This window comes from Diorhabda carinulata, chromosome 4, assembly GCF_026250575.1.
Source record: "Diorhabda carinulata isolate Delta chromosome 4, icDioCari1.1, whole genome shotgun sequence".
Lineage (NCBI taxonomy): Eukaryota > Metazoa > Arthropoda > Insecta > Coleoptera > Chrysomelidae > Diorhabda > Diorhabda carinulata.
This window is the reverse complement of record NC_079463.1, coordinates 6,333,912-6,353,586: the sequence shown is the minus strand read 5'-3', so window position 1 is coordinate 6,353,586 and position 19,675 is coordinate 6,333,912. Positions and strand designations below refer to the sequence as shown.

General features: G+C 31.2%; 2 protein-coding genes across 2 annotated transcripts in view; both read right to left on the bottom strand.

The window, feature by feature from the left end:
- Positions 1-19,675, bottom strand: part of LOC130892280 (uncharacterized) — a 214,152-nt gene that overhangs the window by 153,438 nt on the left and 41,039 nt on the right. The window lies entirely within an intron of this gene.
- LOC130892274 (uncharacterized) overlaps positions 3,594-19,675 on the bottom strand; it is a 44,250-nt gene continuing 28,168 nt past the window's right edge. Inside the window, exon 3 of the mRNA XM_057797556.1 lies at positions 3,594-3,938. Coding sequence (XP_057653539.1) covers positions 3,594-3,938 — 345 coding nt within the window. The remainder of the gene's footprint in view (positions 3,939-19,675) is intronic.

Here is a 19,675-nt window from a genome sequence, read left to right as displayed (position 1 = left end):
GTTTCCCAGAAGTCTTCGAAAGAATCAGGGAAACCAATCGCTGAAAATAAATCATCTCAAACAAAAACAGTCAAAACATTTAATTGATGGGTCATCACCGTACACTCCTAGCACCATATGATTTCTTCTTATTCCCGCAGATTAGAAATAAATTACGAGGTAAACGTTTTTTTACACCTGAAGAAGCGGTTGATGCGTTCAAATAATATGTTTTGGACGTACGTCATTCGGAATAGGAAAAAAGCTTCGACAATTGGTTAAAATGCATATAAAAGTATTGATCTTAATGGAGAATATTGTGGAAAACAATAAAGCTGTATTCAATTATAAGTATTTGCTTTTATTTGTCTATCTAAAAACTTAAGAAGCACCCTCCTATTGTATTAAGTTACCAATAAGGGTCGTATATCTTTTCGTGTCATTCTTTCTACGTTTTTCTTTCTGAACAAATAATCTAGCTTTCCTCTATTGAAGTTTCAATTTTTTTCCTTTTTCTACAACATTCTTCTATTTCTGTCGTGGTCGCTCTGTCCTGTACTCTCCGTCCATCCTGGCTTCATGGATTTTTTCGTAATTCTATTTTCATGGCTAATCACATTAACTGTCTTTCTCCAAATAGCTTGTGCAGGGGATTATTTTTTGACTAGTTGACTCCTAATTCAGTATATCCTTGTAATTCCTTTAATTTCTCCTTTAATGGCAATTATTTTGTTTAGTCAGTTCCAAGATCGCTTTCGTATTTTATTGATAGTCTGTTTTTATACATTCCTCTCTTTTCAATCTCGCGGTATATCACATGACGATCTTGCAATACCAGTTTCTGCACAGCATCAATGTTTTCTGGCACCATAGCCGATTTCGGTCGACCTTCACGAAATTTATCCTGCAATGAAGTGCGACCAGAAAAAAACAGCAAAACACGGTGACGCAACCTGCTCTAGAAGAGTGTACTTCTGTTTTATCATCCCGATATCGAAAATCTTGAACATCCATTTGGAAAATTGCATTAGAATATTCTGTAATGTAGGATCCGTCTAAGATAGTCTTTCCGATTAATCCACTTTCATGTTGAATGAAAAATTTGTAAATACTGGAGTGATACTAATGATTGATGGAAGCGGAAACATAAGATTTAGATAAGTATTCAAATTGTTAAAAAATTAAATAGTTCTTACAATAAGAAAATATATAAGGTGTTATTTTAAAGATATTTGGTTTAAGTTTACACAAAAAGATAGATCTGGGATAGATCGCAATACAATGACCAGTCACGTCTTCCAATTTATCGCCTTTTATTCATTTCACTATTCATTTTATCTGCCGAACTCGAAAAAACATTTTAAACAAGAGAAAAACGGCATAAAATGATACTATATACTTTGTTTATATCTTATACAGAAATATTTAGTTTTACCCAACTCTTTTTCGTAAATTAAACAGAAAAAGTAGTAAGTTACGTTTCTTTATGAACACATGTTTTTATATGTGGTACACACGCTAATAATTCAAACTCCATGTGCTCACTATAGTTATACCGCAATATAAAAACAATCAACCACCCTTCTTCTGAATTCAATAGATCATTCTGTTAGAATTCCTTTTAAGTAATTTTTCATTCAGACAGCAATTTCCCGGATAGAATTAGGTTAATACGTCTCTGTTGGCGAAGATCTAATTTATGTACAAATTAGATTTCATCTATTAAGCTACTGAATCGGAAATGCATCGACCTTATCAGTATGACTACTACTTTATATTCGAATTTTAAAACCGAGAGCCAGTGCCAAAATTTGAAATGAAGTGCATTCAAGAGAAGAATGCAGGATATTTCCTCGTAATTCAATTATGCTCTATAAAATGATTTATTACTTAAGTTCTTCACTTCATAGACTTACCTATATTTAATCAACTTAATGTATGTTCTCGATTCATGGAAATTATTTTGGAAGTTTCGATCAAACTTCGATCTTCATAAGAATATTATCAAAGATTAACAACTCGACTAACGACTTGAATACATAGATCCAACTAACATATAAATATTGGAAATCAATCTGTTTCAGCCGCAATTTTTCTGTCTTTTAATGTCACAATTCAACGTTCAAGGTTTGTAGCATAGAATTATAAATTCTGCTCATACTTCTTCTTATCCTTGTATGAGCAGTTTCTAAAATCATTTTCTTTTATAAAACAGACTCCGTTACGAGGATTTTTCTATTTTTTTCCATCTATTTCGAGAATTGAAGACAAAAAATCTCATTTTGGAATTAATATTTTCATATTTATCTGTTAATTGGTCTACTAATTCATACATTAAAACTGCTTAGCGTTCTATATATTAGTGTTAATATTTTTTTTGCATCCAATCTTGAGACTTTCAGCTCTGATCGTTCTTTTGATAGATTGAGATTACGTATCAACTCTCAACCGTAGAAAACCGTAAATTCAGACAAAAGTTTTGCTATTTTTCATCAAACGTCCTCATCTCCATCTCTATGCGTCTTTACATCTGTTAGGCTATCAATATGAAGTATAACATCTTAGCAACAAAGTTATTCAGAGTCTTCAAGACTTCTTATTGTCGTTTGAAATTCCCAAATGCTACCGGAGGTCTATATTTATTTGACTGATTGTTTCGTCATTTTTTAATAATATAGAATGAGTGATGAAGGTATTCCTGATCCTTTTAAGAAGAGTTAGATGTAGCGATGGTAATTTCGAAGGAAGTTTGTTGAAATAGTACGAAGAAGATCTCTGATAATGAGTTTATTCCATCGAATCATGACAGTGAATCTGATATTGAAAGGAAAAGGTATAAGAAGATATTGAAAGGCTACCCAAAGCAGTAGCAGAAAGCAACAACTATTTGTATGATAAGAATAGGTTTGAATGAAATAAAAACTTCTTCTGTGTCTAAAACCTTACAACATAATATAGAACTGAAGCACCCTCAGGTTAAGACAAAAAGAATCCACAACTCAGAGATGATTACAATAGAAATGAATCAAAATGATTCTAAGCAAGAGTTATAATTTCTCATTTCGCTTAAAAATTACTTTGACTCATATGTAAAACTTAAGTTTTTGAAGGCTCTTCTGGTTCGCCAAGTAATAGAAGTGAAACTTTACTACTGTACATTCAAATGCATCGCAATAGTGAAAATAGCTACCTGCAGCGTAGCTTGTCTTTCTGAATGAAGTCGTATCTGAAGAGGAGTTTCAGCTGCTCTCAAACCACTTTGTCGCTCTGCTTGCTGTTGTCTTCTCATCTGTACGTGAACCGAAGATTCTTTATTTCGTGAAACTTTTGCTGCACGAGAGTTTTGCTTCTGAGGCATTTTTGAAGAACAGAGTAGGAAGGATTGCGTATTACATGTGCGAAGTAAAATAATTTTCTGGTCCTTAACAGATCTTACAATCTCTCTCTCCTTCCTCATTTGCACCATAACATCGTCATTACGCACTCTATCCTGCCAGCTGATTCGGAGCAAACGCCTATATATCCACATTTCAAAATCTTCGAGCTTTTTAAGAGTTGCTTCCGTAAGTGCCATGCTTCCGCACCATACAAAAGAATAGAAAACACCTAACATCTCAAGATGTTTTTCTTTTCTCAATGCGACATTTTATTTCTGTTGAGTGATCCCATTTGTCATTAATAGTTGTTCCCAAATAATTAAGCTTTTCGGCTCGTTTTAATGGTTCATTGTCAACAACAAAGTCACCATCGTTTACTGGATTTTTGCTGATGATCATGTACTTAGTCTTTTTAGTATTAATTTTCGTTCCATGCTCCTGACATTTCTCAACCATTTGATCTAATAACGTTTGTAAACCTTCCATTGAGTCAGCTACGAGGACAGCGTCATCGGCGTACCGGAAGTTGCTTATGGTAACCCCATTTATTTTTATACCTTCTTCAACATCTTCACCGTAGGCCTCTCGGAATATATGTTTCGAGTATAAATTGAAAAGTAGTGGTCACAGTATACAGCCTTGTCTGACTCCTCTCCCAATGTTGATATTTGAGTTAATTTGTCTTTGAGTCGTAATTTACTTTTTGATTCCAGTAAAAATTCGCTATAAAGTTGATATCCTTGCTTTCAATTCCAGTTGCCCGTAGGATATTTATCAGTTTATGATGACGATCCTTGTCGAATGCCTTCTCATTGACACCTAACCTCGAAAATTCAAATAGTTTTAAACTGCATATATAATAACAGAAAAAAATAACAATAAATATATATAAAAAATTGAAACTATGGTCAATTGAATTAGATATTGACGTGACCGTTGGTAATAAAGTGGAACAGTGTTTTATATATAGTAAAAAACTTTTTTTATTGAAAGTATTCTATTTTATTTCTAATACCTCCAAGAATATGTGTGGGGTGAAAACGTAACAAACTTACATTCACATTTATAATATTAGTAAAGATAGGCACTTGAAATTTAAATATCTGAGACAACAATAAAAGTTTTTGCGAAGGGCTCTGTAAACTTAAGCTTTACAAACAAATTTGAAACAGAAACTAAATGTGAAAATTACCAGAAATGTTTCAAAACTATACTGAGGTTCGAAAGATTTTCAATATAATTAAAAGTAAAAAACTAGTTTGAGATATCGATTGAAGACGATATTGTTGACATTCGCGCTAATACCGCCTCAAGTCTCAGCTCATATTAAAAATAACGAATTGTGTTCGACATTATTGTTAAGCTTCTAACGAGCTCTTAGAGCACTCAAAGTATTATATTTCTCATTGATTGGGTAAAAAGCAAGCTCTTGGTTGCATTTCACGCCAAAATTAAATTTGCCAGTCACGAGTCACGGATCCTGGAAATTTTAAACTTTAAATGGTCTCATAAATTATCATCCGAAATCCGGAAACGGGTTTGGTAGCTTCCAGAAAATGATCTTTATCTATAAATGCGCCTTCCACGACTTAAAAATATTTCATCAACTTTTTTATAGAGTCGTATTCGACACAAAACCATAGTTTTTTATCTATAGTTTATGGTAACAGGAAACTTGAAAATGAAATTATGTGATTGGGAGAAAATGATTTTATTTTAGACCGTATCCTCTGCGTCTACCAATATATACTTGCTAAAATACCGAAATGGCATCGAAAATAGCGGCTGGAGTATTTTTTCCTATACTCTTAGATAGACATGTGAAGGCAAAAATGATGATGAAGTCACTTTACGTGGGGTAGTTCACCATATAATTGCTGTTCAGCTTGAAAATGTCTGCGGTGTGTTCATATTTTTTCCAATAAATTGACAATTGACATCGATATTTTTTGTTCTGCGAAAATGGGTATCGTTAAAAAATATTTATCGATATATTTTTTTCATTTGCCATCCCTAAATTAGTTTTAATATGTAAATACGATTATTTGGTTGTTGGTACGAGATAGTAGATGAAACAAGAACTGTGTTTTGTATAAATTTGTAAATTATAAATGTATTTGTCTTTTTTATCACGCAGTCCTGTTCTGTTCTCTACAATCGGAAAATAAATTATCAACTTTGTTTCCTATCTACAGAAACTATCCTTAGATTACATGATGTATGTTTTCCAATGCATAAAATTTTGCTGGGTTTATTAGGCCAATAGGGTACTCTAAGAGACAATTCGGAAATTTTGCGGTCATCGTTGGATCTAAACTAAATAAGATAAGGCCAATATAGAAAAATATTACTCGGCAGGGTTATTAAAGTTAAATTATTGTAACGTTTTTTATATTTAATTATAGTCTTTCTATTCTTAGAGTGAATTAATACTATACAATACACAATAAATATCATTTGAATAATTTCTGCGATTACTTTCACTAATTCGTAAACTAACTTCAATCTAACTTACTGCGTTTCCTCAAATCATTTATATACCTAAATAAAATTCTACAAAGTTCTAGAACAAGAAGAAGCAAAGGAAATAAATAAGTATACGATCCTAGAAATTATTTGAATGAAATACTTCAAATAAACCACCTTCTACAATAAAAAGTTCATCGGAGGCGCGTCTTCCATTTATAAAAAACAAGATGAAAGGCGCCGCGCCAATTCTCCGAATTTTAAACCTCCATTGTAGACTAAGGCGCAAGGACCCATTTCGCAAGCTTTTTCGTAACATTATTCAAAACAGATATCAAAAGTAACCGGTTGTTAGTTCATCTCAAAAGGGTTGTCAAAGATATTTTCCAGTTTCCAGTTATCATGATGTGAAAAGAATTCAACAAGTTACAAATGCAGAATAATCAAGGTGAATAGAGAAATAAAAATAGTGGATTTGATTACAGGATTACCTCCATACCGGGTAGAATAAAAAACAAAAGAAGCGCTGGAAGGATGATCAAAGAATTGATTTAAGAAAATCGTTCGGAACAATAATAAACAATAGAATATAGTACAAATAATCACACCTAACAAGTGGAGAGAATACTAAGATGCACCAGAACACATTCAACAGAACCTAGTGACAATAAGTGTGAACAAAACAGAAATATTTGAATGAAGCCCTAAGAAATTATATCTTTCATTTAGTTGCTATTTAATGAGATCGAAAGATGAGATGAAAATCAAAGTGAATGGAGTTTATCTAGCATATCCTCCATTTATAGGGATTCAACAAAAATTATAGATGAAATAGAGTTTTGCTCTCAATCGCGATAATAAAAAACAAAATAGAAGAACAATCAGTATTGTTACAAAAAGTCATGTCTGGAGATTAAATTTTTCATAATTCAGATCAAAAATAAGAACAAGGAAATCGAAATAATATTTATGTACTCATAGAAAGCAAGGAATCTATGGAAAAAATGAACGTTTGAGATTGAAGGGAAAACTATATGTAGATATAAAGTCCAAATTGAAAATAGGCTATGAATTAACGGAATTAATAGTCAAAACAAAATTACTAAAACTAGGGTTTGGTTATTTTTGCAAAGAAAACAGAATAAGTGAATGATATGACGAGAAAACTGATAAAAGATTACGAATTATGGATACTTAAAATAAGAGTAAATAGAACTGGCTGCATATTCAGTTTTTTAAATGAAAACTCTTTATAGTTTCTAAACTTTGAATTTCAACATAGGATCGATAATACACCGAGATGTGTAAAAGACATAGCATAATCAAAACAAGCCATAGAATTCCATGGGGTTCTAGAGAACAACTCTGACTAAAGAAAACAAAAACATAATCATTCAAAGCATAACATAGATTGTCACCTAAAATGGTACAACTGCAATAAGAAACATAAGTCGAGAGCCAATAAAATATAAAATATAAATTGCAGAAAATTAAAATTTGTTTCTCCTTCTTCTACTAAGAAGATGGATTTTTTTAATTTCTATGCTGCTCTTTATATGTTTATCTTAGCTTCTTCGTATAGTTGATCATTATTTCTGACACGGGAACTCTGTCACTAACTTTTTGTTTGAAACTTTCCCAGTTAATCCGGTTATTAGTTAAAGTTTGTTCAGATTCTCTTACCTTAATGTGCTCGCTAATTGTTACTAATATAAAGGAATGATCTTTCGGGCCATTAACATACAAATATGGGTAGAATATTACGAAACTATAAACAAAGCACTAGTAGTAGTATGGTCACGTCCAAAAGATACCAGAACACATGTAACCAAAATTAATACCAGAATGGTAGTCTCCAGAGAGAAGAGTGTAGAGGACAACAAAATAGACGGAATATAAAGTGTTCTTATTATGTGGCCTCAGAAGACCCAAAGATATTATCATCTGCTATTTTTTCTACTCGATATTTAAATACAAGTTCTATAGCGACAATGGAAAACCAGCTGAATGATAAATCGATTTGAAAGATGGAAAAAGAATAAAAACTCTTGGTATTAAAATGTAGATTTTAATATAATTTTGGCGTATTTCGTATTTCTAACTAGATTCAACTTCTACAATTTCTCCACTCTTTCCCCTTTTGCATAATTAATTGCCTACTTTTAAAATGATCCGTTGATGAAAATATAAAAGACCAAAGTTGAAAGAACTTTTCCGTGGTTAATCGGTTAGATTTCGGTTAGCACCCATAAAACTTTTAATAATTTTTTATTAACATTCTTCTTCTGCAATTAGAATGGAAGTCAAAATTTCTTTATAGAAATTAATACTTCATCTTAGGGATATTAACTATTATGGGGCCGAAAATTAAAACGTTGGCAGCTGTTTGGAAATTCATTTTTCATTATAATTCGATAATGTCAACGGCATATACCATTTTTTTATTCATCCCTATAAATTTATAAATTAATAGTCAACTGATAGTACATTGGTGACGCAATATATAGAGACAAGATTGCATTTTAGTAATCAAAGCTTCCAAAGACTGAAAGTTTTTGGAATTCTCTAAAAATATCAATTAATTGCTTCATCTATCTCATCCTCCAGCTCATAACTTGAATCACGCTAATGTTTTTTAGGTTGAAAAATAACCAGATATCATTTATAACCAAATCAGGTGAAAAAGATGGATACTCAATGATTGTTACATTGTATTTACAAGAAAATTCAACTGTCTGCTTTGCACTGCGAATATCATCTGACTCAAGAACTGCAATTTCATTATCTTCTCCTTCTTATTTTTTCCTTTTGCCCTCTCTAAGGTGTCGGAAGAAAGCTGGAGTCTTCCAGCTGTAAGTATGCGTTCATTTTTAAGCTTACTTGCTTCCACTGATTCTGTGCTACGAAATAAAACAGCGTACATAACTTTCTTGACAGAACTTTACATTTTACGTCGCCAATGTCGGTGCTGAGGAATCTATGTGATTCCACTCACAGATGTCTTGATGTATATGACATTGTAACAATTATAAAAATTGTCAGACACTTCATTGTACCGGAAATTTTTTCCACTATAATACTGGATTATTGCAACGATATTTATGCTGAAATTAGTTCCCCAAAAACCGAACTTATCCACCTCTTTAACAGTTTATTGTGTCCTTATTGAATCGCATCTCCGATTTGCCCTTCCCTTTTGGAGTACGTGTGGTGCGACTTAATTTTAGCACACTATAAAAGAGAGCTGTTAGATATTTACAGCGACTTCTTTAATAGGTTAAAAATGCTGACTCTTCTTTTCTTATTCATCTTTGAATCCGTTTGCCTATTCGTAAGCACGCTTCTCCAATTTCATAAAAGTTGGTGTCCACATCACCAACCCACTCCAAGTTCAGAACTAGTTAAGGGCTCAATTTTTTACAATGCATAAAAATGCACAATCAATTCCGGGCATGCTGCATACTGGTTTAATTTTTCTATGGACTTACAGACTAATTATTATCTATAATTTTGTTACTCATTGTGGTTTCCTTCTGTATATTATATTTGTATCTTTATTTAGTTATTTCTATTTTTTAGTTTTTACAAGCTTTTGTCTACAAACTGTAGCAATTTTTTGACAATGAAGCATTTCTCTCTCAATTATTCTCTAAATTTTACTCATAAAGTATTTGTATTAAGTATCTTGGAGCCACGGGGAAAGACATTGTTATATTTTTAACACTACCAGACTGTAATTTATATGAAGGGAATTGGTTTTGAAGCTCGTACGCTGTGCAACTAGTTGATATTAGACGAGATATAATTGCACTGAAATGCCATGACAGTGGATCATTAACTATTTTGGCTTAAGGATACCTTGAAAATAATGAGACAGGTGACGCAATAATAATAACGCGAAATACTTGAAATGGACTTAAATACAAAAAAGTAGATTATGATGGTGAATATCCTCAGTTTTGTCATCATAAGTATTGTTTGTTGTTTCGAATTTTAATAATTTAAAACATGTCTGCCAAGTAGAAAAACTATTTTCCTGGTAAATAACCAATGAATATTGGATTATGTACCTTATCCGAGCAGTTCAATATTCTCTCGTTCAAAATCTCTAGTCTGAACGAACAATCAGAGCTGCTATTCAGCTTCATCTCTCTCTACCATTTGCTAACAATCAAGTATTTGAAGATTATGAGATGAAATTAAATCGAAACCTGTCACCTCTCGCCAAACTATGTCTCAAACTAATAGAGTTTATATAAACTAGATTATCAGACTTGAAAACTGAATAGAGGAAACTCTTGAAATACTTAAAACTTGAATTTTCTCTAGTTTTGTAATTTAAAATCTGAAAATGCTAAGAGCTCGTGGTCCAGGCCTGAAAGAAATGGCCTGGAAAATTGGTATTAAAAAGGAAACCGCTCTATTAAATTCACGCGCTGGCCATTTCATAATAATCAGAGCAGAGGTTTTAAGCTCTAGCCAAAGTAGATTAGAATACAAAACGAATTTAAAAAATCAACTAAAACTGCAGAAATAATTAAAATTAAAATATAAAGTGAGGTTTTGCTATATTCTCTAAGCTGAATAACATCCAATACGAAATCTGTCAATACTATTATCAACTCTTTGTAGGTAATTTCAATATTTGATTAATGCAAACGTTAGATTACAAATCTACTACCCGATCTAGTTTGAAAGTATACTTGGTATGTTTTCTGAATAAATGATAAAAATCTCAAACTACCTACTTTTGATATACTTTTAAACTATTGGCGTCCAGAATAAAGGAGGATAATGAATCGCTCTGTTTTTGTGATAAATTAATTTCACGCTTCCTAGCTACACATATATGCCCGCTACTAAAACTTGTTATAGCTTAAATCCATTTTCTGTTGAAATACAGACCAAAAAATAGCGTCTCATAAAGATTTGTCTAATTCAACTGTCAAGAAACACATGGTTAATGTCGCTCGGAAATGGTACATTAAGCTTCTCGTCTAATTATTGAATTTATAGTCCCTTAGAATTTAATTGAATTCGTTTACATTCACCGGATATTCCAAATGTGTACCAGAAATTTGTTTATAGATTAACCGATTGTTTAGAGAGTGTATTAATTACGTTAAATGTATCGGTTGAAACCGAGATTTGCATTTTGATTATACAAATACAGCTAGCATCTGATCATTAGTTGTGTTTAGATAATACCTAATAATTGTTCATATATTTATACTTTAACAAAAACAAAGCATTTACTATTTTATAAACATCCAGAATACATATATTCCTCTTTATGATTACACATTTTCTATGTGACCTTGATGGTACGTGGCAGAATTAACCTGTTTTCTTGGTTTATTTAGATTGACAACAACAATTTACGATAAAAAACATGTTCTTGGCTTATTTTACAGCCATGAAATTTGGCATAACTGTGATCTTCATAAATGGAAGTAGACAATGAAGGCAGATGAGAGGTAGAAAAGATGGGGCTTTTCAGAAAATGATTTTCACACAAGCAATAATTTCATGATGAACATTGAATTTCACAAAATTCTTTCCATTCAGAACAAATATCAGGAAAGCGTTCAGGAAATTAGGAAAAATGTTAATTTATCTCGACAAATTAACATTAAAAGTAATGACAAATTTTTATTACACTAGCGACACGATTGGTAAATGGCAATGGGTATGTTTTGTGTTGTGTTTATCTACTGTTAATATTGACGTACATGATAAGTCTTGAGTATTAGCTAAAACTGGCCATGGATTGATAGTAAAAACGTAAATGGTAGAAACTTCTTTCATTTTAATATATTCATTTAATTCAGATTTAACATGCATACATACATTGATCCTGAACATCTTATTTCGAATCTTAGGGAAACAAAGCTCGTTTATTTGATTAAGAGAGCTCTAACGAAACAGTTTCAAATTTCTTTCAGCAGTTCCAAACTTCTTTCTATTTTACAATACATTTATTATCTGAGTGTTATTGAATATTATGATTTCTGCACGAGAACAATTCTAATGATAATCTTATGAAAGCTTACATGGTGGCATGGAGTCAAATATTAAGTTAAGGGCACAGGGTAAGAAGCTACATTGAAAGATATAGACGGTTTATAACTTTCCTATGAGATGACTTCAGTCAAAATGTTTTTCCTGGTGGATATCAGCTAACTCAAATATTATACATTATAGTCAAAGATGATGTTATGACCTGTTTTACAAATTTTGGTCTAGCATTAACAATTTTTTTAACCTTATCTATCTCTGTGGCTTCAGACGACTGAAAATTCAGTGAATTAAAAGTGATTAAAAATTAATTGTAAAATAATGATACTAGAAGGGCTTACATATTGGGCCATTATCTCTATTGAATAAAATTTTTGTAGAAAATTATTGACCAGAAAAGTTAGTTTATAGTTAATAATTAGTTATAGGTAGTCGCAGATTTATATAATTTTTCTTGTACGAAATTTATATTAATATCTATTTTTATTTACAATGTTATATATTTTTTAGTATCTTAGTATTTTTTCAATGTTTTAGCCTAACTGGCTGAAAAATAAACTTCTATTTTCAAATGTTTTTTGCATTGTTATTAATTCACTTTTTTTCTTAGAAGATGAGTTCATCTCATTTTTGAGAAAGGATAAAAATTTGAGGATCGTTCGACTGATTCATATGATTAGGTACTTCATTTATGACGTCACTTCCTATTTTATTCTTTCTTGTACTGCGACGACAGTTACTGCCATTGCGCGCGCAATTAGAATATGTTATGATATCAAATTTTATCAGTAGATGTTAATATTTTTTCATATAGGTTTTCTAATACGAAACTTTGTTACAGGAACACATGAAGGATTTATAGTTTTCACAATTTTTTTGTATCTCTTCCTTAAAAATCCAGGAATTTTTGATAAAAATTAGAACTAAGTACGTTTGAACATCTGCAAGCTAAAAAAAATGAAAAATGATGAAAATTTGTTGCATTTTGACTAGAAGAAGATCAATATTTTGAATGTAATCATATTATCGTATTTTCATTCTGGCACAGGTAATATTTATGATTTAAAAAATATACAAACAAAATTAAGAATATGAAAAAATGGTCAAACTAATTGTTTTAAATCATCTTTAGAATCAGATAAATTATTAACGTTTGGGTCTATGGGGAAACAAAATTATCTATTCTAGTTTCAACATTTTTCAACATTGAGTTCAGCAAGGGATATGATGAGAACAGCAACCGTTTGAAACGATCCTCTAAATTTATTTGCTTAAACATTTTCTTATATATATCACAATTTCTCTGGCTTCCTCTAAATTGCCGCCACAGAAACTTCAAAAAACATCTCTCAACAAATTACTTCAACTCTTGAGTTGCCATATTGAACCGAAAATTTAACTAAGCTCAATACGATTTAATAGTTAACTTTGTGATTTTGTCTTAAGGTGTGATTTGAAAAATCAATAGTGAAGTAAAAAAACTTTCTTTTAACACGTAAAGATGTGCCGACTATCGATTGGAGTTGACAAAGTTCCAATATAACTGTTTGATGAGCACTGGCTGAACATATTTACTCGCTTTTCTCATTACTTGAATAATAATAAGAAGGGAACGTCATGTTTCATCTAGTGTCTATCTCTTATTGGTAAACAATTCCAAAGGTCGGAGAGCTTGCTATTGAGTCTTTAATTTGTTTATTATATTTTACTGGTATTAGCGTTCGCATAAATCACCAAAGGACCCCGGGGGTTCAAATAAGCAGTCCATCCTGTTTCTATAGCTCTCAATTTGTACTTTGAAGTTTAGAGAAAGCTGAGTGTCTTGGTTAATGAAGAACTTGTCAACAATATAAGCTTGAAGAACTTCATAGGCTGTCTTAGTGTGCCAGCTTAATATAAATAATAAACAAAATGTATTAGAAAGAGAAATCTCAGTTAATAACGTGCAAATAGATCAAGTAGAAAAATTAATGTACCTGTGAACTGTAAAACAATAATAAATAGGAATCTAGCGCGGAGATACGAGCAAGAATAATCCTCAACTTTAAGAATAGTCAACACTGTAAATAAACGTAAATTAGAATTCTTTGGTCATGTGATGGGCAACCCTGGAAAGTACTATCTTCCTTGCTTGGTAATAAAAGACAAAATAATGAGTAGGAGAAGCATAGGTCGACGCACTGCATCGTGGATTGAATATCTTCGTCGATAGTTCGAAAAATCAACAACTTAGCAATATCACGTAGCAGTTAATAAGACAATTAAAGTCAAGATGACAAGCATAGCCTCGTTGTTTAGGACAGAATTTATAATTATTCCAAAAACTATTCAAAATCGCGAATCAGACCAAAAGCACTTTGAAACAAATAAAAAAATCAGAAAGAATTCAAATTCATCATTGTACAAGAATTGTACAAGGAAATTGGTACTTCAATGAATAAGAAATTGCCAAGAAAACAGTATGATAATTATAGTCAAATTATTATATTATATATCAAGGGAAATCGAAAAATTGTGAGTTAGGCAAATATTGTTATATTTAAACCAATTATTTGAAGTTTGGAATGAGGTTGGGATACTATCAATTATTAAATCCTCTGTCAAAATTAAAATAAATTAATCGATCAAATGAATAATGTGCAATAAGACTTTTGTTTTATTCATAACATCAGAAGTGAAGAATCTTATCATGTCATTTGAAAATTGATAAAAATTTAAGTACAGATATTAACTGTTGGTCAATATTGTTTCGATCTATTTCTAACGTATTCCAATTATCTTATTTTTTTATATTCTGCTTATCGTCAATTGAGGAACACGTTCTCTTTGTTCATTTCGTTAATTATGTAATGAATACTGTGAATTCTGATCCTTTTGTTTCGCAGCTTTTCTAATAGACATAAAAAAACACCATACTAATTCAGTGAATCGAAAACCAACTTCACGAACTGCTCTGTGCAAAAACATCAGATATTTGTTTCCCAAACAACACATCATTGTAAAACCCTAAGAACAGTATGCGTGTGTTGACTAGCCCTTGAAATTTAAATAAACTATATGTGACTCCCTTTCGAATTTACATATCTATTTGAAGATTTATATTTCATTTCCTTCGCGTACGTTTTGCGAATACAAAGTTTCCCAATATGTTATTCTTGCGTTACAAAATTCCGTACGGGAGTGGAGGTCAACTCTCAATAAAGTCAACAAATCCATTTGTTCGGTTCCATGAACTTCGTTTATTAATATAAATGTTTTTTTACATAAAAGTATAGCACACACATGCTTAAAATTGATTTTACTACTTTTCCATGAAATTTGATTTTTACATCAATGGACATCAAGTTATAGATTTTTATATAGAATCCGCAATCCAGTTGTAGGTAATTGCATACTTATTACTTGATATTTTAGTTTGGGTAGGAGATTAATCCGTTGAACATTATTTCTGTTTGTACTATAACCAGAATTATTCTTTTCATTAAACAAAAACATCGATAAATTCTCTAACAAATGATCAAATAACAACATAAATAATCAAGAAAACATCCAATCAACACAGATTTTCCTCAAGGTAGTATTTTGAGTCCGCTTCCATATTATTGATACACAGCCAATTTATCAATATTCAATTGCAAACTCTATCGACGTTATTTTTGGTCTCTAAACTACATATTCCTCGATAGATTTGAATATATCATATCTATATCCAAATATTTTAGATCCATTTCTAAAAGCTGCAGTAACCCATCCGACTATGAATATTCCTAGTAAAAATTGTCCGTTATAGCAAAAATTTTTATGCTAGAATAATTCATAAATTCCATAATTCCATAAATTCGACATATTTGACGACATTTTTGTCGTCATAGTGTGCCAACTACGAAATTTGATCCACTCAAATAACAGATATAAAAAGTTTCAACGGTGTGTAAAAATTTGTCGTTGAGCCCAAGGACTATAACTCGAAGGGCAACTATCAAAGTGACAGTTACTTATAACCAGATTAAAATAGTATATGTCCATTTAAGAACTATTATAAATCAAGCGTCAAACTTTCTGTTGAGAAAATTGAAACGTGTACTTACTATTGTAAAACTTTGAGACGGCGCTACTGTATGAAAATTATAAAATTGAAGGAGAGTAGAAGCGTTATTTTCTAAGAATTTCTTCGCTTAAAAAATTGAGAAATAAAATTGACTAATACATGATAGATTTTTGTTGCACTACGACTTTTTCTCTACTTTCTGATACTACTTCAAAAAATTCAATTCCGGTTCAGACCAGAATTGCTTGTGAGCGCCCAAAAACTTTTTTATTTATTGCAAAAACCAAACACAGAACTAAATGGGTGATTCCGTTCTAACTGTGATTTTTTGTATTCAAAATTTCAAGATTTTAAAATTTAACTTTTCTAACTTTTTTATGCATATTATTCATCTATTTTACTGTAAAAATAAAACTCTAAGAGGAATTTACTACAACTTCAAAGTATCACGAGCAAGACACAAATGTCGGATTTTGAGTTCCACGGTACTGACTCATTTATCCACGGTACTGACATGGTAACTTAAGATATTAAACAACAAGTGCATCAATTTTCCTCAGTTTGATCATAAACATTAGAATTTATAAGGTATTTAGTTTAAATCATTTGTTACGACAAAAAAAATTAATAATTTATCGGTAAATTCTAGGAATGGACATGACACGGTACTGACATTCAAGTGATGTAGTATAAGTTTTCTTTAAGTGGCAAGTTATATTGTATAAAAATAATGTTTAAATATCTTAAGAATTATTCAATTAACACAAAATTTTTATTAATTGATTATTAATTAATGACTAGTACAAAAAAACAATACAGGACATTGAATATCACAGTTATAATGGAATCACCCAAATACTATTTGAGTAACTCGAGTAGTACTACTATGAAGGGAAACCAGTGGATTTTGACCTTGAACATGTATAGGTTATAATATTTGGGAAAGAACTGCTTTGACAGCTGATTTAACAGGTCTCCAAATGAAGGAGTCCCGATAAATTGACGTTTGACCTCAGTATTCATGAGCCACGTTAGCCTATCGAATATATATTTTAAATACTGCTTTAGCTAGGATTATGTTGGACAGATAGTAAGACAGAGTCGGATCAGCATCTTTCTGTATTGAGTCGAGCATCCTTAAGGTATGCTTGGGACCTGAGCTCCTGATGAGTATGCAATACTCCAAGGGTGGACGAATTTGAGCTTTGTAGAGACGTAGAAGCTTCGAATTTTCTATTTCTATTTGCGAAAAGGATTTGTTTTCCAGCCTATTAAACTTGTCTAAAATCAGCGTTTGTTCTCAAAATAGAGAATGTTTGAATTCTAAATTGAGTAGTTTTTTGACTTTAATCAATTCAATAACTCTTTCGTAGAAGAGGAATAAAACTTCAATATCATTTTGCACACCAAGCTAGTATTTTTCATTGATATTTATGGTTTTATAAATTTGTGCACGTGTACTATAAATATAAAATGTTTTTTATTGAATATGTCAAAATGAGTGAACCGATTTTACGATTCATAAAAAACATGAAATTGATCAGTTTCAGCTTTTTTTTGAATGGTTAATCATCAAAATCTTAACAGATTTGTTCCAACTTTTTCGTGATAACTGTATAGCGAATTACATTGCTTTGCTAATTTTTCCAAAATAAATATTTATGCGAACTTTTCAATAAGAAAGAGAAAATAACGCAGAAATATCTTTTGTTATTAATTTCAATTGTTCGAGAACAATCTTCCATAGAAGGTAAGATTAAATATATTGCAAACAACAACGTTATTAAAAATTAAATATTCCGGTTCTAAAACAGACAAATTAAAGTTAATATTAAAACGCTAGAGGATCCCTTTAATCAATTGCAAAATTTTTAAATTGTTTGAACTACGCTTGAGACGACGATGTTTTAATAAAAATCCATTGTTTGGCAGCTACAGCATTTCATCCGACAGTAGGAAACTTGATATCAATATTACGTTTTAACTTGTTTTGAAGAAACGTGTTTTATCCTTGGAAACACGATAAGAACAAAACATTTCATTTCCTGTAAATATTTGCAGGAATATTCAGCATTGTTTCATGATAACATTTTATACCGAACTAGAATAATTTTCAGATTTGGGAAAGAATCTTAAGTGTATGGGAAGAACGAGCCATCAAATCGTTAATAGTTTATATTTCTCTAATATTGACTTGGAGATACGAGAAAAGATAGTCGTCAGCAGAAATTATAAATGCTTCATTGTTATAGATAAGACAGTTTGATAATAAAAATTGAAAAAATAAATTGGAAACATCATTTCACAGAAGCTCTGAGATATAGTGATTTTCGTTTCAGGAAATTGATTACCCATCATCATATATAACGGATTTGCCAATATGTGCACTTGGGCACGTTTAGAATTACAAAAACTCATTATTTTGGTTACTGTATATACGTAGTGCAATCCATCAGCCTCCATATTTGACTTAAGCTTCTTCGCCACTGAATAATATGATGAATATTTAGAGTCAAAATGTTACCTGGTTAATTTCATTGTCGCTGTTAAATCTTTTACCACTCAAATAAGCCTTCCTCCTTGTGGACAACAAATAGTCGGAAAGCACTAGATCAGGATTATATGATGAGTGTTCAATTTCTGAGAAGCCACATTCTTGTACAATAGCCTTATCATTAAGCAAGTGTACATCTCGGCTAATTTCTTCGAAAATTTTTCAAGGCAACAAAAATATCCTTGTAGTCCCAAAATATTGTAGCCATCACTTTTTTGGTACTTTTCGTGACTTCTGCTTCTTTGCACGTGCTCTCCTTTCCGATGCCACTCTATGGAATCTCTTTTCGCTATTCTGTTTGTAAGAACAGATGAAAAAAATTTATTTTTAGGTAATTGTAATAAAAATATTTCTGCAAGCGCACTTTATTTACTACATGAGGCCAAGAATACATACTACGTATTTATGAAAACTCCTGAAACATATGAAATAGAAAGAATAAATTGACATTCTAGAACATGCGATCCATCAAATCCTTTCGAATAACAGATACAATCCTTTAAGTATCGGCTTGTGATATATCATTTAGAAAGCATTTTTATTCTCCAATCAAAAATTTTATCGTTTCCAAGTTTATTGCAACTGTTAAGATGGAGTAAAATAAAATCATGTGATCACAGAAATTCATTACAATACACTCAAACACCAAAATATAATGCAAATTATTATAAAATGTAAAATACTGAAACGAACTATGAACGTCAATGAAGTAGATAATTTGAATGTTCACCACGAAAATCTTAGCAAAATCTTAAATAAAATCATATTCTAGCCAATTGTACATTTGTAAAAACAAAAACTCCCGGAAAGCCAAATATTGGTGGAGAACCGGGGTTAACCATTTCAAATAAAGTTTTCAAAATACCCATCGATCCTATGTGTGCTACAAAAGTTATTCGAGGAGAAAGGTCAAAGAAGATCAAAGAAAGGTCAAAATTTGAGGTTTTTTTGGATTTATCTAGATAACGGTAAGTTTAATCAAAATAAATCTCAAACCAAAGCTGTAGATCTTAAAATTCTCTACAAAAATAGTCGAAATGATTTTTGTTCTAAGAGTCACCATTCCTGAGATATCGCAATTCTAAAAGAGTCACATTCTACATGGTATGCACACATTTCCACGTCATATGTTTAAAGTAACGACACCCGTCTAGGTCTAGTTCTATTACCTTACTGTTAACTGTTGTCTTGATTTCTTTATATATTTTATTCAGATTCATCCTCTAGAGAGTC